Source organism: Ascaphus truei, chromosome 17 (assembly GCF_040206685.1).
Source record: "Ascaphus truei isolate aAscTru1 chromosome 17, aAscTru1.hap1, whole genome shotgun sequence".
NCBI classification, from domain to species: domain Eukaryota; kingdom Metazoa; phylum Chordata; class Amphibia; order Anura; family Ascaphidae; genus Ascaphus; species Ascaphus truei.
This window is the reverse complement of record NC_134499.1, coordinates 14,144,599-14,166,369: the sequence shown is the minus strand read 5'-3', so window position 1 is coordinate 14,166,369 and position 21,771 is coordinate 14,144,599. Positions and strand designations below refer to the sequence as shown.

Sequence of the window (21,771 nt, the reverse complement as noted above, 5' to 3'; positions counted from 1 at the left end):
GTGTGTGTGTCCATAAAACATCACAGTGCTACGGCATTAAGTGATGTATGTGGTTCAGACATTGGAAAGCAAAGACTTTTTCTACAAGTGTCTGGAACTTCTTGTTGTAATCTGGGTAGCATCCCCGACCCAGCAGGTTTCTTCTTGCTCTCCATGACCTGACTGCTTTACTCTAAGAAGAAAAAAAACTGAAATGACCCCAAATTCTGCTCTCTCCCCAGATTAAACGCTCCTCCATCAGGAAGGGCATGGTGATGGTGTCTCCGCGCCTTAACCCACAGGCCTCCTGGGAGTTTGAAGCCGAGATCTTGGTTCTGCATCATCCTACGACCATTAGCCCTCGATACCAGGCCATGGGTACTTAACCTTGTCTGGGTGGGTGGGAGATACAAAGGGGGCAGCGGCCTTCTCGATCTTCTATAAGCAGAACGCAGGCTCTGCCCTTTGGGCCGGGCTTGGTCTTCGTTGAGTGAGCAGAAGTGTAGAGTAAAATATGAAGCAGTAAGAATGGCGTTACTCCTGTGCACTGCCTATCGCGTGCGCCGAAGTCAGCTTGACATTTACAGGATTTCGTTTTGCACATGAGGGGGCACAACCTTTCGCCGATGTAACCTTCGTCAGGTGAAATAACTGAACCTGACAAAGGGGACATTCCCAAGAGTTGTACCTGCTCTTGCCTGCAAAATAAGATCCTAAATTTAAATGTCTCATTGATTAGACTTCGATGCACTCAATGGGGGTTATGTCCATTTATTGCGGTTGCTATCGGGGGTTAATGGGTTACCCCACATCTCCGTACAGCACCACAATGCCAAGTACCATAATGGTGAGCGGCTCTTCCACTAGCTTCACACAGAGTGTTAAGCAGACTGTGCATTCCAGGTGCCAACCCGTACCAATGTGGGGTTCAGAGCCAGAGCCGTGCACACGACACTCAGGCGCTCGGTGCAGCACAATTATACACATGGTCTTTATATGGGGCACAGAGCTGAGATCCCAGCTATAGCGCTGCAGTGCACAAGGTGCATCTCCTTGCTTCTGTGTGCATGGCGGGCGTGTGCATGGCGGGCGTGTGCATGGCGTGCTCTTGCCCCTGTGCAGAGTCAGAGCTCACTGCCTTTTTTTTTTTTTTTTTCAGTGCACTGCGGTAGCATCCGGCAAACGGCCACCATCCTGAGCATGAGCCGCGACTGCCTGCGTACCGGAGACAAGGCTACGGTTCACTTCCGCTTCATCAAAACGCCCGAGTACCTGCACATTGACCAGAGACTGGTGTTCCGGGAGGGCCGCACCAAAGCTGTGGGCACCATCACCAAGGTAGGGTGGGTGTGGGGGGATAGGAGGGTGTCTATCATCAAATCTGTTTGCACCATCCAGGCACAGAGTGAATAAACGGAAAAAAGTATGCACACAGCGCACCAGGGATTGGCGTAATTCAATGATTTTAATAAGATCTTGAATTGATAGAACAGGTTAAAATACAAAGGCAAAAATAAATGTGATGAGTGATCCAAAGTGATTAACTTAATCACCCAATGGGAAATTAACCAAACCTAAATATAGACAAAGCAATGTCCTATTCAGTGGAAATACTGTAGGCACACCAGAAACGGTATACATTTAGGAAGTGCATATACACGTGCATAATAAATACAATGAAACATCACAAAGTGAATATACTCCAAAATTACAAGTAAAATGACACAAATGCTTTTAAATGTAATAAATACAAATTCAATACACAAGTGAAGTGCATATAAAGTGCAACGGCATAAATACAAAATGGCCGAGGATAGCAACCGGGAAGTTCCAGCGGCGATTCCATCTGCCGTGCAGAAGCCGCAGTCCGGACTGTGTAACAGCCGCCCCCTCGGCGTCCCGCTTGCCGCCTCATGGTTAGTGCTGTCCTCCCCCTCTGTGGCCTTTTTTTCCATTTGATTTTCTTGGTTACATTGATTCGGGATTATTGGGGTGTTTCTATTTATCACTGTGGTCACTTTACTAGGTTGACACTTTGTATTTATGCCGTTGCACTTTATATGCACTTCACTTGTGTATTGAATTTGTATTTATTAGATTTAAAAGCATTTGTGTCATTTTACTTGTAATTTGGAGTATATTCACTTTAGGTGATATTTATTTTGCACGTGTGTATGCACTTAATAAATGTATACTGCTTCAGGTGTGCCTACAGTATTTCCACTGAATAGGACATTGCTTTGTCTTGAGATCTACCCTTATGGGTTCTCATCTAGGAGACTGTGGGGAGTGACTCCATGCGCCTAGCAGCAAAGGGATTGGTTCTCGGGTAGAATTCAAGACGGCACCAGCGCGGATTCTCGAATTGTGTACAGAGGGAATAAAGCCTATGGCTTTGTAACTTTTTAAACTTTGGGGTTCAGTGGTGGGAAAAATGGAACTGGATGTTTTCAATTAACCATATGTATCTTGCTATATTTGTTGAATGACGCATTTATAACATTACAAAAGCTACATTTTGAAACCTGTTACAGTATGTGTGTATATAGAATTGTTTATATAGTTTTTGAAATAATCAAAGCCTGTTACAGCGGTGGAAGCACCCCCAAAACTGGTCAGGTTTTCAGGATATCCTGGCTTCAGCACAGGTTGCTCAGCCTCTGATTAAACCACTTGTGCTGAAGCTGGGACAACCTGAACCTGACCTGTTGGGTCGTGAGGACTGGCATTGAGCTCCCCTGTGTTAACGGCACCTGCAATTTTCAGAGATTTTAAGCCACTGGTGAACTTGCTGAACATAATGCATTGTAGCTGTATGTAAGTCCGGAATGGGTTCGGAGCTTGTCTTGCAGGGGAATGCCAAGGTTTTTATTATGTTCAAATACAGCATTTAGCCTTGTGACAAAGCCAAGCCGCCTAATATAAACCACTTGCTTGTGTGTTTACATGATGAGGCAGGACATTGCTCTGAACATCCTACAGTAGCTCAGATGTTTACGAGGTGATCATCCCTTCAGATTGTATACCTGAGGTTAGGACTTGTACGGGAGCAGCGCTTCTGTGCTAATTCCATTACACCATGGTTCACTTCAGTCTGATGTTTGCGATGTTGGGCGAGTTGCTTGGAACTCCCTGGGAAGGTCGCCTGTAACATCTACTGACCTTGTGCAGAGTACACTGCAGTGCTATAGAGGTTATAGTATGTGACTAAGCAAGTTATTGCAAACTAGTACGAAATGGTCCCGCCTCCCTACACTAACTCATTGTATATAAAAACTTGTCCACGGCACAACAAGTTTATTTCGTTCTGGGATTGCCGCAGGGGTTATCCGGCGCGAAACTTCATTCATTTCTGCTCTGGGGACCCCCTACTTCCAGAGATACTTACCTCGGTAGGGGATGCCGGTATTTCCAGACCATAGCTTCAACGGGGCTTGTTAGGGCCAACATAATGGTGGCGTTAAACTCCTGTATCTTGCTGCCCAATAGTAAGCAGTGATGTCGTCATACCTTGCAGCTTCCTATTGGTCTGCCGGACATTTAAACATGGTGATGCCAGCACCCCCTACGGCGGGCTGTGTCTCGGGAAGCAGGGGCTCCTCAGCTGAAATGAACATGGTTTGGCTCTGGAGACCCTGGGCTTAAAACCTAGAACTAAAAAATTCTGCTAAAATTAAAGAAACCAACTTGTACTTTAAGTTGACCTTTTTATTTAATGCATAAAGTACATATACTGTACTAACTTTTTGTTTATTTTTGTATGGATTTAAAATCACTTATTTTTGTTATTTTTTTTTGTATCTTGGATTGCTGTGGACAACTTATCTCGTATGTTCCTGGTTGTATCAGGTGGCCTATGATTGTTCCTCGTGCACCCAACAGGATGGGTACATAAAGCCGCACTGTAGTAGTACTTATCTGAAGTGTCTCCTGGAATATTTATTTATTTCGCCTCCCCGTGTCTCTTCTCTCGCCTCAAGTTGTTACAAAGTACAAACAACCTGCCCATGAACTCCAAGCCTCAGCAAGTCAAGATGCAGTCCACCAAGAAGAGCCCGCTGGGCAGGAAGGAGGAGCAGAGCTCCGGGGCGGCACAGGGGGAGGAGAATCCACCTGCTGCAGGGGTAACACCGGGAGCTACCGCCCTGCAACCACAGGTAACGCCAGAGGGGACTACCCGAGCTAAAACCTCACCTGGGGTCCCTCGTAACAGGCGAGGCTGGAGGGCTGCGTGTTGGTCGGGCTATGGCTGGAGGGCTGCGTGTTGGTCGGGCTATGGCTGGAGGGCTGCGTGTTGGTCGGGCTATGGCTGGAGGGCTGCGTGTTGGTCGGGCTATGGCTGGAGGGCTGCGTGTTGGTCGGGCTATGGCTGGAGGGCTGCGTGTTGGTCGGGCTATGGCTGGAGGGCTGCGTGTTGGTCGGGCTATGGCTGGAGGGCTGCGTGTTGGTCGGGCTATGGCTGGAGGGCTGCGTGTTGGTCGGGCTATGGCTGGAGGGCTGCGTGTTGGTCGGGCTGTGGCTGGAGGGCTGCGTGTTGGTCGGGCTGTGGCTGGAGGGCTGCGTGTTGGTCGGGCTGTGGCTGGAGGGCTGCGTGTTGCTCGGGCTATGGCTGGAGGGCTGCGTGTTGGTCGGGCTATGGCTGGAGGGCTGCGTGTTGCTCGGGCTGTGGCTGGAGGGCTGCGTGTTGGTCGGGCTATGGCTGGAGGGCTGCGTGTTGGTCGGGCTATGGCTGGAGGGCTGCGTGTTGGTCGGGCTATGGCTGGAGGGCTGCGTGTTGGTCGGGCTATGGCTGGAGGGCTGCGTGTTGGTCGGGCTATGGCTGGAGGGCTGCGTGTTGGTCGGGCTGTGGCTGGAGGGCTGCGTGTAGCTCGGGCTGTGGCTGGAGGGCTGCGTGTTGGTCGGGCTATGGCTGGAGGGCTGTGTGTTGGTCGGGCTATGGCTGGAGGGCTGTGTGTTGGTCGGGCTATGGCTGGAGGGCTGCGTGTTGGTCGGGCTATGGCTGGAGCGCTGCGTGTTGCTCGGGCTATGGCTGGAGCGCTGCGTGTTGCTCGGGCTATGGCTGGAGGGCTGCGTGTTGCTCGGGCTATGGCTGGAGGGCTGCGTGTTGCTATGGCTGGAGGGCTGCGTGTTGGTCGGGCTATGGCTGGAGGGCTGCGTGTTGGTCGGGCTGTGGCTGGAGGGCTGCGTGTTGGTCGGGCTGTGGCTGGAGGGCTGCGTGTTGGTCGGGCTGTGGCTGGAGGGCTGCGTGTTGGTCGGGCTATGGCTGGAGGGCTGCGTGTTGGTCGGGCTATGGCTGGAGGGCTGCGTGTTGGTCGGGCTATGGCTGGAGGGCTGCGTGTTGGTCGGGCTATGGCTGGAGGGCTGCGTGTTGGTCGGGCTATGGCTGGAGGGCTGCGTGTTGGTCGGGCTATGGCTGGAGGGCTGCGTGTTGGTCGGGCTATGGCTGGAGGGCTGCGTGTTGGTCGGGCTATGGCTGGAGGGCTGCGTGTTGGTCGGGCTATGGCTGGAGGGCTGCGTGTTGGTCGGGCTATGGCTGGAGGGCTGCGTGTTGGTCGGGCTATGGCTGGAGGGCTGCGTGTTGGTCGGGCTATGGCTGGAGGGCTGCGTGTTGGTCGGGCTATGGCTGGAGGGCTGCGTGTTGGTCGGGCTATGGCTGGAGGGCTGCGTGTTGGTCGGGCTATGGCTGGAGGGCTGCGTGTTGGTCGGGCTATGGCTGGAGGGCTGCGTGTTGGTCGGGCTATGGCTGGAGGGCTGCGTGTTGGTCGGGCTATGGCTGGAGGGCTGCGTGTTGGTCGGGCTGTGGCTGGAGGGCTGCGTGTTGGTCGGGCTGTGGCTGGAGGGCTGCGTGTTGGTCGGGCTGTGGCTGGAGGGCTGCGTGTTGGTCGGGCTGTGGCTGGAGGGCTGCGTGTTGGTCGGGCTGTGGCTGGAGGGCTGCGTGTTGGTCGGGCTGTGGCTGGAGGGCTGCGTGTTGGTCGGGCTATGGCTGGAGGGCTGCGTGTTGCTCGGGCTGTGGCTGGAGGGCTGCGTGTTGGTCGGGCTATGGCTGGAGGGCTGCGTGTTGGTCGGGCTATGGCTGGAGGGCTGCGTGTTGGTCGGGCTATGGCTGGAGGGCTGCGTGTTGGTCGGGCTATGAGCTCTGTATGGAAAAGTGTGTACGTTTTTGGTAAGTGGTGCTGTCTTATTCGGGGCCATATGTATTTGTAGCTCTAACATGGAGAGGAAACTGGCGCCTGAGCTGTGACCTAAAGCAGGGGGCTCCACTCCAGTCAAGTCTCTTTCCCCACCTCCCACACACGGTCTTTGACTGAGCCACCTGTGCTGAAGCAGGGATATCCTAAAACCCTGTTGGAGGGGGGGGGGTGTGGCTTGAGGACTGGAGTTGAGCCCCCCTGACCTAAAGTATGTACCCCGGAGGCGCAGGAAGGGGAGATTTTCCCAGTAGGAGCCCCAATCTGTCAACATTTCTCGGTTTCAAAACTGGTGCAAAAAAGGGACTTAAAAAAAAAATAATTATAAAAAAAAAAAAAATGGGGCAGACCAAGTTGCTTGCGGGGGGTCTATCTCAGGAGGCAGGGGGTCCCTGGAGGTGAACTGAATGAGGTTCAGCTCCGGAGACCCCCTGCTTCAATGCAATGGGGAAAAAACGGCCATTTGGGAATCCTTTAGATTAAAGTGCAATCCAATCCTGAGGAATGAGGTTTTGAGGCCGGGAGACTGTCCTGATCACGTTAAAGGCTGTATTTACCGGGCTTCACCGCTTTGTGTGTGTTCTCAACACGTGTACAGAACTTGTCCCTGGTAGCCGGTGCTCTGATATTCCTTCATCCCTAGCGTTTTCCTTTTTGTAATGTTTCGGCCATGTGCTTTGGGTCTGTAATGCCTGTGTGCACGTGCTGCCACCTCTCGCGCTCGCTCTGCCTGTGTGCGCGTGCTGCCACCTCTCGCGCTCGCTCTGCCTGTGTGCACGTGCTGCCACCTCTCGCGCTCGCTCTGCCTGTGTGCGCGTGCTGCCACCTCTCGCGCGCTCTGTCTGTGTGCACGTGCTGCCACCTCTCTCGCGCGCTCTGCCTGTGTGCACGTGCTGCCACCTCTCGCGCGCTCTGCCTGTGTGCACGTGCTGCCACCTCTCGCGCGCTCTGCCTGTGTGCATGTGCTGCCACCTCTCTCGCGCGCTCTGCCTGTGTGCGCTTGCTGCCACCTCTCTCGCGCGCTCTGCCTGTGTGCGCGTGCTGCCACCTCTCGCGCGCGCTCTGCCTGTGTGCGCGTGCTGCCACCTCTCGCGCTCGCTCTGCCTGTGTGCACGTGCTGCCACCTCTCGCGCGCTCTGCCTGTGTGCGCGTGCTGCCACCTCTCGCGCGCTCTGTCTGTGTGCACGTGCTGCCACCTCTCTCGCGCGCTCTGCCTGTGTGCACGTGCTGCCACCTCTCGCGCGCTCTGCCTGTGTGCACGTGCTGCCACCTCTCGCGCGCTCTGCCTGTGTGCGCTTGCTGCCACCTCTCTCGCGCGCTCTGCCTGTGTGCGCGTGCTGCCACCTCTCGCGCGCGCTCTGCCTGTGTACGCTTGCTGCCACCTCTCGCGCGCTGTGCCTGTGTGCGCGTGCTGCCACCTCTCGCGCGCTCTGCCTGTGTGCGCTTGCTGCCACCTCTCGCGCTCGCTCTGCCTGTGTGCACGTGCTGCCACCTCTCGCGCTCGCTCTGCCTGTGTGCGCGTGCTGCCACCTCTCGCGCGCTCTGCCTGTGTGCGCGTGCTGCCACCTCTCGCGCTCGCTCTGCCTGTGTGCACGTGCTGCCACCTCTCGCGCGCTCTGCCTGTGTGCACGTGCTGCCACCTCTCGCGCGCTCTGCCTGTGTGCGTGTGCTGCCACCTCTCGCGCGCTGTGCCTGTGTGCGCGTGCTGCCACCTCTCGCGCGCTGTGCCTGTGTGCGCGTGCTGCCACCTCTCGCGCGCTCTGCCTGTGTGCGCGTGCTGCCACCTCTCGCGCTCGCTCTGCCTGTGTGCACGTGCTGCCACCTCTCGCGCGCTCTGCCTGTGTGCGCGTGCTGCCACCTCTCGCGCGCTCTGCCTGTGTGCGCGTGCTGCCACCTCTCGCGCGCTCTGCCTGTGTGCACGTGCTGCCACCTCTCGCGCGCTCTGCCTGTGTGCGCGTGCTGCCACCTCTCGCGCGCTGTGCCTGTGTGCGCGTGCTGCCACCTCTCGCGCGCTGTGCCTGTGTGCACGTGCTGCCACCTCTCGCGCGCTCTGCCTGTGTGCACGTGCTGCCACCTCTCGCGCTCGCTCTGCCTGTGTGCACGTGCTGCCACCTCTCGCGCACTCTGCCTGTGTGCGCGTGCTGCCACCTCTCGCGCGCTCTGCCTGTGTGCGCGTGCTGCCACCTCTCGCGCGCTCTGCCTGTGTGCACGTGCTGCCACCTCTCGCGCGCTCTGCCTGTGTGCGCGTGCTGCCACCTCTCGCGCGCTGTGCCTGTGTGCGCGTGCTGCCACCTCTCGCGCGCTGTGCCTGTGTGCACGTGCTGCCACCTCTCGCGCGCTGTGCCTGTGTGCGCGTGCTGCCACCTCTCGCGCGCTCTGCCTGTGTGCGCTTGCTGCCACCTCTCGCGCGCGCTCTGCCTGTGTGCGCGTGCTGCCACCTCTCGCGCGCTCTGCCTGTGTGCGCGTGCTGCCACCTCTCGCGCTCGCTCTGCCTGTGTGCACGTGCTGCCACCTCTCGCGCGCTCTGCCTGTGTGCACGTGCTGCCACCTCTCGCGCGCTCTGCCTGTGTGCGCGTGCTGCCACCTCTCGCGCGCTGTGCCTGTGTGCACGTGCTGCCACCTCTCGCGCGCTGTGCCTGTGTGCACGTGCTGCCACCTCTCGCGCGCTCTGCCTGTGTGCGCGTGCTGCCACCTCTCGCGCGCTCTGCCTGTGTGCGCTTGCTGCCACCTCTCGCGCGCTCTGCCTGTGTGCACGTGCTGCCAGCTCTCGTGCGCTCTGCCTGTGTGCACGTGCTGCCACCTCTCGCGCGCTCTGCCTGTGTGCACGTGCTGCCACCTCTCGCGCGCTCTGCCTGTGTGCGCGTGCTGCCACCTCTCGCGCGCTCTGCCTGTGTGCGCTTGCTGCCACCTCTCGCGCGCTCTGCCTGTGTGCACGTGCTGCCAGCTCTCGTGCGCTCTGCCTGTGTGCACGTGCTGCCACCTCTCTCACGCTCTGCCTGTGTGCACGTGCTGCCACCTCTCGCGCGCTCTGCCTGTGTGCGCGTGCTGCCACCTCTCGCGCGCGCTCTGCCTGTGTGCGCGTGCTGCCACCTCTCGCGCGCGCTCTGCCTGTGTGCGCGTGCTGCCACCTCTCGCGCGCGCTCTGCCTGTGTGCGTGTGCTGCCACCTCTCGCGCGCTGTGCCTGTGTGCGCTTGCTGCCACCTCTCGCGCGCTGTGCCTGTGTGCGCGTGCTGCCACCTCTCGCGCGCTGTGCCTGTGTGCGCGTGCTGCCACCTCTCGCGCGCTCTGCCTGTGTGCACGTGCTGCCACCTCTCGCGCGCGCTCTGCCTGTGTGCACGTGCTGCCACCTCTCGCGCGCTCTGCCTGTGTGCGCGTGCTGCCACCTCTCGCGCGCTCTGCCTGTGTGCACGTGCTGCCACCTCTCGCGCTCGCTCTGCCTGTGTGCACGTGCTGCCACCTCTCGCGCACTCTGCCTGTGTGCGCTTGCTGCCACCTCTCGCGCGCTCTGCCTGTGTGCACGTGCTGCCACCTCTCGCGCTCGCTCTGCCTGTGTGCACGTGCTGCCACCTCTCGCGCACTCTGCCTGTGTGCGCGTGCTGCCACCTCTCGCGCGCTCTGCCTGTGTGCGCGTGCTGCCACCTCTCGCGCGCTCTGCCTGTGTGCACGTGCTGCCACCTCTCGCGCGCTCTGCCTGTGTGCACGTGCTGCCAGCTCTCGCGCGCTGTGCCTGTGTGCGCGTGCTGCCACCTCTCGCGCGCTCTGCCTGTGTGCGCGTGCTGCCAGCTCTCGTGCGCTCTGCCTGTGTGCACGTGCTGCCACCTCTCGCGCGCTCTGCCTGTGTGCACGTGCTGCCAGCTCTCGCGCGCTGTGCCTGTGTGCGCGTGCTGCCACCTCTCGCGCGCTCTGCCTGTGTGCGCGTGCTGCCACCTCTCGCGCTCGCTCTGCCTGTGTGCGCGTGCTGCCACCTCTCGCGCTCGCTCTGCCTGTGTGCGCTTGCTGCCACCTCTCGCGCGCTCTTCCTGTGTGCACATGCTGCCACCTCTCGCGCGCTCTGCCTGTGTGCGCTTGCTGCCACCTCTCGCGCGCTCTGCCTGTGTGCGCTTGCTGCCACCTCTCGCGCGCTCTTCCTGTGTGCGCGTGCTGCCACCTCTCGCGCGCTCTGCCTGTGTGCGCGTGCTGCCACCTCTCGCGCGCTCTGCCTGTGTGCACGTGCTGCCACCTCTCGCGCGCTCTGCCTGTGTGCGCTTGCTGCCACCTCTCGCGCGCTCTTCCTGTGTGCGCGTGCTGCCACCTCTCGCGCGCTCTGCCTGTGTGCGCGTGCTGCCACCTCTCGCGCGCTCTGCCTGTGTGCGCTTGCTGCCACCTCTCGCGCTCGCTCTGCCTGTGTGCGCGTGCTGCCACCTCTCGCGCGCTCTGCCTGTGTGCGCTTGCTGCCACCTCTCGCGCGCTGTGCCTGTGTGCGCGTGCTGCCACCTCTCGCGCGCTCTGCCTGTGTGCGCTTGCTGCCACCTCTCGCTCGCTCTGCCTGTGTGCACGTGCTGCCACCTCTCGCGCGCTCTGCCTGTGTGCGCGTGCTGCCACCTCTCGCGCGCTCTGCCTGTGTGCGCTTGCTGCCACCTCTCGCGCTCGCTCTGCCTGTGTGCGCGTGCTGCCACCTCTCGCGCGCTCTGCCTGTGTGCGCGTGCTGCCACCTCTCGCGCGCTGTGCCTGTGTGCGCGTGCTGCCACCTCTCGCGCTCGCTCTGCCTGTGTGCGCTTGCTGCCACCTCTCGCGCGCTCTTCCTGTGTGCGCGTGCTGCCACCTCTCGCGCGCTCTGCCTGTGTGCACGTGCTGCCACCTCTCGCGCGCTCTGCCTGTGTGCGCGTGCTGCCACCTCTCGCGCGCTCTGCCTGTGTCTTATTCGGGGCCATATGTATTTGTAGCTCTAACATGGAGAGGAAACTGGCGCCTGAGCTGTGACCTAAAGCAGGGGGCTCCACTCCAGTCAAGTCTCTTTCCCCACCTCCCACACACGGTCTTTGACTGAGCCACCTGTGCTGAAGCAGGGATATCCTAAAACCCTGTTGGAGGGGGGGGGGTGTGGCTTGAGGACTGGAGTTGAGCCCCCCTGACCTAAAGTATGTACCCCGGAGGCGCAGGAAGGGGAGATTTTCCCAGTAGGAGCCCCAATCTGTCAACATTTCTCGGTTTCAAAACTGGTGCAAAAAAGGGACTTAAAAAAAAAATAATTATAAAAAAAAAAAAAATGGGGCAGACCAAGTTGCTTGCGGGGGGTCTATCTCAGGAGGCAGGGGGTCCCTGGAGGTGAACTGAATGAGGTTCAGCTCCGGAGACCCCCTGCTTCAATGCAATGGGGAAAAAACGGCCATTTGGGAATCCTTTAGATTAAAGTGCAATCCAATCCTGAGGAATGAGGTTTTGAGGCCGGGAGACTGTCCTGATCACGTTAAAGGCTGTATTTACCGGGCTTCACCGCTTTGTGTGTGTTCTCAACACGTGTACAGAACTTGTCCCTGGTAGCCGGTGCTCTGATATTCCTTCATCCCTAGCGTTTTCCTTTTTGTAATGTTTCGGCCATGTGCTTTGGGTCTGTAATGCCTGTGTGCACGTGCTGCCACCTCTCGCGCTCGCTCTGCCTGTGTGCGCGTGCTGCCACCTCTCGCGCTCGCTCTGCCTGTGTGCACGTGCTGCCACCTCTCGCGCTCGCTCTGCCTGTGTGCGCGTGCTGCCACCTCTCGCGCGCTCTGTCTGTGTGCACGTGCTGCCACCTCTCTCGCGCGCTCTGCCTGTGTGCACGTGCTGCCACCTCTCGCGCGCTCTGCCTGTGTGCACGTGCTGCCACCTCTCGCGCGCTCTGCCTGTGTGCATGTGCTGCCACCTCTCTCGCGCGCTCTGCCTGTGTGCGCTTGCTGCCACCTCTCTCGCGCGCTCTGCCTGTGTGCGCGTGCTGCCACCTCTCGCGCGCGCTCTGCCTGTGTGCGCGTGCTGCCACCTCTCGCGCTCGCTCTGCCTGTGTGCACGTGCTGCCACCTCTCGCGCGCTCTGCCTGTGTGCGCGTGCTGCCACCTCTCGCGCGCTCTGTCTGTGTGCACGTGCTGCCACCTCTCTCGCGCGCTCTGCCTGTGTGCACGTGCTGCCACCTCTCGCGCGCTCTGCCTGTGTGCACGTGCTGCCACCTCTCGCGCGCTCTGCCTGTGTGCATGTGCTGCCACCTCTCTCGCGCGCTCTGCCTGTGTGCGCTTGCTGCCACCTCTCTCGCGCGCTCTGCCTGTGTGCGCGTGCTGCCACCTCTCGCGCGCGCTCTGCCTGTGTACGCTTGCTGCCACCTCTCGCGCGCTGTGCCTGTGTGCGCGTGCTGCCACCTCTCGCGCGCTCTGCCTGTGTGCGCTTGCTGCCACCTCTCGCGCTCGCTCTGCCTGTGTGCACGTGCTGCCACCTCTCGCGCTCGCTCTGCCTGTGTGCGCGTGCTGCCACCTCTCGCGCGCTCTGCCTGTGTGCGCGTGCTGCCACCTCTCGCGCTCGCTCTGCCTGTGTGCACGTGCTGCCACCTCTCGCGCGCTCTGCCTGTGTGCACGTGCTGCCACCTCTCGCGCGCTCTGCCTGTGTGCGTGTGCTGCCACCTCTCGCGCGCTGTGCCTGTGTGCGCGTGCTGCCACCTCTCGCGCGCTGTGCCTGTGTGCGCGTGCTGCCACCTCTCGCGCGCTCTGCCTGTGTGCGCGTGCTGCCACCTCTCGCGCTCGCTCTGCCTGTGTGCACGTGCTGCCACCTCTCGCGCGCTCTGCCTGTGTGCGCGTGCTGCCACCTCTCGCGCGCTCTGCCTGTGTGCGCGTGCTGCCACCTCTCGCGCGCTCTGCCTGTGTGCGCGTGCTGCCACCTCTCGCGCGCTCTGCCTGTGTGCGCGTGCTGCCACCTCTCGCGCGCTCTGCCTGTGTGCGCGTGCTGCCACCTCTCGCGCGCTCTGCCTGTGTGCGCGTGCTGCCACCTCTCGCGCGCTCTGCCTGTGTGCGCGTGCTGCCACCTCTCGCGCGCTCTGCCTGTGTGCGCTTGCTGCCACCTCTCGCGCGCTCTGCCTGTGTGCGCGTGCTGCCACCTCTCGCGCGCTCTGCCTGTGTGCGCGTGCTGCCACCTCTCGCGCGCTCTGCCTGTGTGCGCGTGCTGCCACCTCTCGCGCGCTCTGCCTGTGTGCGCGTGCTGCCACCTCTCGCGCGCTCTGCCTGTGTGCGCGTGCTGCCACCTCTCGCGCGCTCTGCCTGTGTGCGTGTGCTGCCACCTCTCGCGCGCTCTGCCTGTGTGCGTGTGCTGCCACCTCTCGCGCGCTCTGCCTGTGTGCGCGTGCTGCCACCTCTCGCGCGCTCTGCCTGTGTGCGCACGTGCTGCCACCTCTCGCGCGCTCTGCCTAGCTCACTCTGTATCTTGGCTGCTTTACTCGGCCTGGTTCTGATGAGGACCCTCCGAACAGGGTAGGAAATAAGGTACAAAGCCAGCACTCATTTGCAGTCACCTTGTGAGCAGTGCCAATATCTTGTGCTGAGGGACAACACATCTTTAATGTGTAACTTAATGCCCTAGTTGGACCCTTCTGCTGCCAGTCAGACCCCCAGATTATAAATTGCAGCCACATCGTTCCAAATCGGGGTCCCAGTTACAAAGAGTAATACATCTATGCAAATAGTGCCTGGCACGGCCTGTCACCGGCAGTGACCCTGTGTGTGACCCCCCATTGTCTCATTCAGACGGTGCTAACCCTTGTAGAGTTTACGTCATCTTCTCACAGCCTCCCCTTCTCTTTCAGCCCAAGACCGGAGGAGGAGGAAGACGCCGCGGGGGCCAGAGGCATAAAGTAAAGTCTCAAGGGGCATGTGTTGCCCCGGCTGGGGGCTGCTGAACTTGACTGCTCCCCCTAAATCCCCCCAGTGGCTGGCACACGCCAGTCTGCCCCTCGCCAACAGGTGGTGGAGAGGAGCAACAACCTCCCAGTTCCCCCCCCTGTTCCCAGGAGTCTGCCACCTCCGTTGCCCATGCCGCCTCGGCTGCTTTTGCCTTTGGTCGGTGCTTATTCTGATGTCACCGTGTGGCGCTGCGGCCAGTGCAGAGAATCGCCATTATGATGGGATGTTTATTTGGAAGCGGCCTTGCCTTAAGGCGGGGACACGTAGGGAGAATGGAGCAGCCGCTCAGCAGGATTGTAGCGGTAACGCCTGGACGGGGGAGGCTTCAGGGATGGAGGTGCACTGAATTCAAAGGGGTGATGGGAGGGAAGAGGTCTGACCGAAACTTCATTTTAAGTGATTTTGGCATTACCAAACCAGCTCCGTAGCAGTGTGAAGGTGCCGTCCTCTTTGAAACCAAATTACAGTTGTGATATTTTAACCTATTGCTGGTCCTTCTCGAAATTCTCCCTTTTTTTTTCTTTCCCCTCCTTTCTCTAAACCCCTCCCCCCCCCCCCACCCCTCACCCCCAGTCTGGATGTTTTTACATTTGGCTATTTCCTTTTTATTTTATTTATCTCTGAATAGGGGAGAAGTTGTCATGTACTGTGCTCTGCCCCCAATGAGGAACCTGCAGTATTTGTGGCTGCTTCCTCTATGCACCATGGGGAGAACTTTTTAAAAATCTGTATGCAAATTTTAATTGCTAAAGTTATTCAACCCCCCAACTAATTTTAATCTATTAAATGTAGGACTGGCACCAGTTCAGTTTGATCCTATTGGGACTGTACATTTCTTACCGTATTCATTACATTTCAATTACACAAATCACTAACAAGATCTCTGGTTTGCATTTTTATTTTGGGTTATCAATGTAGATGCCTCAACGGTTTGTTTTACCCTGTGATTCTGGCGGTACCTGCATTGCACGCGTCAGAACCCTAACTTCGGGCCTCCCAGCAGGCCAGGTGTGAGGGATATCCCGGCGTCCGCACAGGTGGCTGTCATTGTGACTGAACTCCCTGTGCTGAAGCTGGGATATCCTTCAACGTGGATAAAAACATCCAACATTTTGACTGTCCCGCAGTTTGTCATAGTGAGCCCTTTGACACACGACTGCATGGCAGTCAATGTTGGATGTTGTGCTAAATCACCTTTTTAATTGAGCCTGTGTGCCTGGATACCGGCTTCGTCCTTCGTGACTTGCTGGGGTACTACAGGTTTCTCCCCTTTTCCATGAGCACCGGCAGTTTACCTTCTAGTTGAGACGTGTTCCTGCAATACTCTTCTTTCTACCATATCCTTAAACGTGACCTGCTGGGGACTGGAGCTGTGAATCGCTCTTCTAACAGAAACATGTGCACAGCAATCAGAGTTCCAGGCTGGTTTGCCAGGCCATGGGTAACCACATCCAGAGGGATCTGCAGGCCTCTACCACCAAAAAGGCTCCCGAGTGTGTGGCTGAGAGCCAGACTCTCTACCTGTCCAATACACATGTTACTATGGTTAGGATCTGAGTGAAGACTGGGCTAGATCCTCTGCACACGCTGACCGGGGGTTGGCAGGTTGAAACACTAAAGGTTGCAGGCTCTTGTATTTGAATAATGCCAGTGAGCAAGAAATAAAACACTGAATCCTTGACCACTACATATTGGCTAATTATAAAGGAGATGCTGCCATTGTTTGGTGGGAAAAAAAATTATCCCAGAAAATTCTCAACCCAATTTAAACAGAGCAATTCTCTACAGTTTTTTTCCCGAAGGTTGAAGCTTCTGTTCCCAGCTCGGCTGTGTCTCCGCGTAGCTGTCCCATGTAGAAATCCATGAGATAAAAGGTAGATGTTTGTGTTTCAGTGAGTAAGTTGGGAGTTGCAATGCCCATTCACAAGTGAGTATGTAAGAGTTATCTTAACCCTCTGCATTGCAATCCCTTATACCAGCGGTGGCCAACTCCAGTTCTCAAGGGCCACCAACAGGTCAGGTTTTTGAGGATATTATTGCTTCAGCACAGGTGGTGGTTATTGACGGGCACCTGTGCTGAAGCTGGGATATCTGGAAAACTGACCTGTTGGCCCTTCAGGACTGGAGTTCCTCACTCCCGATTTATACCATAAGAATATTTTGCATTGGAGCGGGGGGCATGAGTGACCGGTTCTGTGTAACAGAGCTCAGCGTTAGTAGCTGAGCGCTTGGTTTCTGTGTGGGAAATGCAGGTTTTAAGACCCATTTAGCAAGCGGTCATTCTAATCTTCCACCTTAGGTGAAGCAACAAATTCATTTAAGTTGAGCCATGCTTCTGCTTGCTGGCCTGAGGACCCCACCCTGCTGGCTGGATATCCCTGCTTCAGCACAGGTGGCTCAATCAGCGATTGAGCCGCTGATGCAGAGTTATCCCTAATACCTGACAGTTGGTGGTCCTTGAGGATGGGAGTTGGCCACCCCTGTACCAACTGCAGAGCTTTGTGGGATCCCTTTACCATTGAAGCACGTGGCTCTCTGATTAAATGTACGCTGGGATTCAAGCCGTCGTACTGTATTGTGACCCTATTGACTTACATGGCTGTTACTGCCAGGGTGAGGTGCAGTAACGCTGCATTACTCCCCACATTACTAAACAGCGCATAATCAGAACAGCCTCTGGCAATAGGAACCAAACGTCAAAAGCACTACTGATCTCGTTTGGCTTTTCACCAAATAACGGTTTCTGAATTGTGTGGCAGGGGAATGTCCTAATACAGGGTGTGAAATAGTGTATGATGTGCCAATGTCCAGCCTGCAAGGGACTATATGGCCGAAGCTGGCTTACCCACCTACCTGTCTGGCCAATAAAGCCACCGGGTAACTGGACTCCCATGCTCACTGCATTCAGCTGCCGGTGAGTTTGGTGCCTCCACGGCGGATGTGGGTGTTGGGTGATGCCACTTTTCTTTTTTTGATGGGTATATGGGGAGAAACCTGTTAACGAGGCTCAATCACATTATTTTATTTTCACGTTTACTTCAATACGAAACTCAAATGAGATATGAAAATGTATAGGAATGTGACGCTTTTTCCTGATCTCCCGAGAATAAAACCTATTGGGAGCTGATTAAATTGCCCAGAGATACCGAGGTACGGCCATTAAAAGAAATGTTTCATACTGTGTGTTTGGGAAGATGTCTTCCATCCCACAATGAGAATGAGAGCGCTGGCGTCACCGCACACACACTGTTTTGTAACATTATAGTGGAGTTGCACAGATCTCGCTTGATTTCCTTCTGTAATGTGTATACTGGGATCCCATTAATGTCATCGACGCAATCAATGGGAGTCATGAGACCCGTTGTAACTAATCATTGGCTTCAGTGCCACACGGACTCTGTGCTCATGCCCTGGTACGTATAATGTGGGGTTTGTTCTGTTTATGGTTTCGGCCTTTACGGAGCAGATTTACGTTTCCCATGGGGTAATTTTGGTGGCTGACTGGTCGACCCTTTCACGGCCAAATAAGCCATCGACACGATCGCTCTGCTCTTCCGACACAGAGAAACGGACTCGTTTTATGATCGGTTGTCTTTAGTATATTGTGTGGACCTTCAATATTAAATGTTTTAATTAATCCGGACATGAAGGAACAATGCACATGGGTGCAGGGTTTTTCATTTCAGCGTAAAACCAAGGGTTCAAAAGTGGGTACCCTAACCAGTTCTGATCTCCCAGTGCAGCGTAGCACCATTTAGTGAATCTCCACCCCCCCCTCCCCCCACCACCACTTGATACTTTTTTTTATTTTTAAATTCTGTATGTATTACGCTTCCTTGGGTTGTTATAGAACTTCCTCTTTTTGAAGTAGGCAGCCATATTGTGTTCTGAGACGCAGGATTTTCGCCGATCGAGCGACCCCTTGGATAATTGCATTGCTGTAAATGTAAGGAACGGCTGCATTTATTCAAACAAAACCCGGGCGAGAGGAAATGCTGCTTTAACTTCACTAAACTCATTTTGAGATTACATTTCCAACCATATTTATCAGGGAGGGACAAATCCGGGTGCCTAAAAATGGAAACCTGGATTGTATGTTGCGGCGCGGACTGGCCTGTCAAACAGCGCTTTGTGCTGCTTTTACTAGTGTGGCTACTTTTACTAGTGTGGCTGCAAGGTGGGCTGGGGCGTGCACTTCCCAATTGTGGGGGTGATGGGTCAGTCAGCGCCGTTTGGTGTCCTGATGAGGGTGTAGACCTCCCACCCTGTTGCTCAGTAATACTGCTGGGCTCCAACAATTTGCAAACTGTGAGGGACATGAAGATAAATCAAAGCTGATATGAAAGTTGGGGCAGACGAGTGGAGAGTCTTGAAAGTAAGGAGGATAACGTTTTATAGGTGATGGGACGTCAAGAGAGGGATTTAAGGAGGGGAGCGTTCTGTGTAAAAATGAAACGATTTGAGCTGCAGAATTGTGGATCGATGACAAAGATGGGAGGCCTGTTGGTCGTCGGTTACAATAATGTGAATGGGAGAAGATGAGGGCATGCATTCAAGTTTTTCAGCAGTAGTGTGGCTATGTTACAGGTAAGAGGTTCTTATTAGTCTGGGTTGCAAGGAGGTAGAACTGGCTAAACAACAGGCTTTGTAACATCCTCTTACTATCTCTGTAGAGGAAAAATAAACTTGGGCATGTATCTCATTGCGTGTAAATTATCCATACACCATATGCTGCTCCATCAAATGTTCACTAGGGGGCAGCAATACAGCAATAAAAATACCGGTATTGTGTGCGTACGCCTGTGTGTACGTAAAGATAAAGCTGACATGTCTGGGCAATTACCGTACCTTTTCTTTTTTAACTGCTCATGTGCGTAACAGCTGCATTGCCATTACATACAAATGTGGCGTCAGATGGATATCACACTCCTGCATTCTCTATTTATATCACGGAATCAGTGTTTCTGCAACGTACTACTGCTCTCGCCCACGGGCGCTTCAGTCAAACGGGTTCCCCCACTGGAAGTCAGAAACACAATAAGCCCACGAGTTTAGCGCATCAATGATGAACGTTTGTGCACCGAATTTCAAATGAGAAATGCCACCAGGACGAGCGCTGCGAGTTTGTTAGCTCTGTTCTTATACAAGTCAAATTTAGCAGTCATTTTCTATTTCATTTATTTATAAAATGTTTTACCAGGAAGTAATACTTTGAGAGTTACCTCTCGTTTTCACATATGTCCTGGACATGGTTAATAAGACAAATAATACATGGTTACAAATACAGTTACATAAATGAACGGTATACATTATATACAAGACATGGCATGCATAGTTAGAGAAGATGTATATTATGGGCGTATGTAACAGTTACAGACCAGATTAACATGAGACGGCCTTGGTTTTGAAAGAACTTAAACTGGTGGTGGATGTGAGTCTCGGGTAGGTTGTTCCAGTTTTGGGGTGCACGGTAAGAGGAGTGGCGGATACTTTGTTGAGCCTTGGCATGTCAGTGTGCAAACCAGTTGTGGAGAAGCTGGACTAGTGGCAAACTAATGGCGCTTTCTTGGGGGTGGGGGATATAAGATGGTGCCTCGGTTTTGAAGTCCCTCCTAGTACCAAAGCGCACTAGAGGCAGTGACCTTCTTAACCCTCGGCGTGACCCCATGACGTAGGGGGCTACACCATGGATGTTAAGGCCTCGTCGAGGTGGCGCGTTCATGCTGGCTGTGATGGCCACACACATTGCCGCAATGTGCTCGGCGCTCAGAGCAAGCAAATTTGTGATGTGGCCGCGCCTAGCCGGCAACGAATCACCAGCCGAGCAGGGCGCAGCGCGCCCGTTCCCTGCCTGGCCGAGGCCTTTGCTTTCGGCGGAGCGCTGAACCCCCGTCGAGCTGGCGGGAACGGAATAGGAGATCTCCCTTCAGTGGCGTCATCAGTGAAGCTGTGATCACACAGAGCGGGACTGACAGTGGCACACACATGGTTAATAGATGACGTGTATGTCATTGGCGCCTTTTTATAAAAAATAAAGATTGGACGAGAAGTGTTTTTAAATATTTTCAACGTTTAATGTCCCATAGTAACAGTGTTGAAGAGGTTTTTACGATCTTTACCTAGTCTCGCTGGTAGTAAGACTGCCACCTCTTATACAGTTAAAGTGGGGAGGATCCACATGTTTTTGTCGTGTTTCCGAACGAATTATTCTGCCATAATTTAGCTGAAGAGATAAAAAGAACGAGCAATAAGTACCAGAGGCGACAATTACACAGGCCGAACGAAAAATAGAAACATACACTATTCAATAGCCGCACTTACCAGAACCCCTTCCTACTGTCTCTAAATTCTCCCCACGTACCACTTAGATTGTAAGCTCTTCGGCGCAGGGATTCCTTTGCCTTATGTTTTATATCTGAAGGGCTTATTCCCATTTTGTAGTATAATATGTCACGTGTATTGTGCTATGTACCTGCATGGCGCTGTATAAAGATATAAATACATACTAAATGCACAACATTAACCCATGATCAGGGCAGCCCTTAGAAAAGTAGACATTGGAAGCTCAGCGGGCCAGAAATCCTTTAAAGCACTAAGTCCATTACTAAGAGCTCTGTTATATTGCAGCCTGAGTCACTGCAAGAAGGGGGTGGTGGGAACGTCGCCTTAACGAGGGACGGAGGCTTTAATAACGTATCTGACACGAGTATATGGATATTAGATTTATCATACAAATGTTAAGAACATCACTTTCACTGCAGTTTTATATAGGGGGGCAGGATTGAACCTCTAAAAGACGTGATTATCAGGTGGACCTAAATCAAAAATTAAAAAAAACTTTTGTAAACAACTTAATCATCTAATTCCTAAAAGAAAATATCTGGCTGCTTATGTTTCTCTGGAAACGAATTGGGGGGGGAGTGATTGATAATGAAGTGTTTGCTTTCCTCCCCACCCCCCCCCCCCTATCCTTATCACAGAGCCAGTAAAGATAAGGGGGAGGGTTGGCTCTGCCTGTGCAAACTCTTGTAGAACGCACAGTGACAGACGGGAGGGGGTTTGATCTCCAGCTGCTCCCTTCTAAATCTCAGCTCCCTGTGCTTACATAACTTTAACGTTTTGGGTAAATAAGCCAGACCCCCTTAAACATGTCACTGTCATTAGGACACTGCCCCTAGGAGAGACTGACCCTTTGTACCTGCCCTTCCCTGGCTGTACACTAGATGGTGCTAAGAAGCAGTGCAGAGGTCACCTTGACATCATGCAGAAAGGGGCAAAGGTTTCACTGGAAATAAATTGCATGATTTGTTTTTTACTCTTTGCCTGAATATTACAAACCTCCCTTCCTTATTCCCCGCCTCCCTTCCTTATTTCCCCGCCTCCCTTCCTTATTCCCCGCCTCCCTTCCTTATTCCCCGCCTCCCTTCCTTATTCCCCGCCTCCCTTCCTTATTCCCCCACCTCCCTTCCTTATTCCCCCACCTCCCTTCCTTATTCCCCCACCTCCCTTCCTTATTCCCCCACCTCCCTTCCTTATTCCCCCACCTCCCTTCCTTATTTCCCCACCTCCCTTCCTTATTCCCCACCTCCCTTCCTTATTCCCCACCTCCCTTCCTTATTCCCCCACCTCCCTTCCTTATTCCCCCACCTCCCTTCCTTATTCCCCCACCTCCCTTCCTTATTCCCCCACCTCCCTTCCTTATTCCCCCACCTCC

At 55.2% G+C, this 21,771-nt stretch overlaps 1 protein-coding gene across 1 annotated transcript in view; it reads left to right on the top strand.

Moving 5' to 3' along the window:
- The window catches only part of GTPBP1 (GTP binding protein 1), a 35,195-nt gene extending 20,258 nt beyond the window's left edge, over positions 1 to 14,937 (top strand). Inside the window, exons 9-12 of the mRNA XM_075574033.1 lie at positions 222 to 357; positions 1,139 to 1,317; positions 3,960 to 4,136; positions 13,961 to 14,937. Of these exons, the coding sequence (XP_075430148.1) occupies positions 222 to 357; positions 1,139 to 1,317; positions 3,960 to 4,136; positions 13,961 to 14,053 (585 nt within the window). The 3' untranslated portion in view covers positions 14,054 to 14,937. The remainder of the gene's footprint in view (positions 1 to 221; positions 358 to 1,138; positions 1,318 to 3,959; positions 4,137 to 13,960) is intronic.
- The last annotated feature ends 6,834 nt before the right edge of the window (positions 14,938 to 21,771 follow it).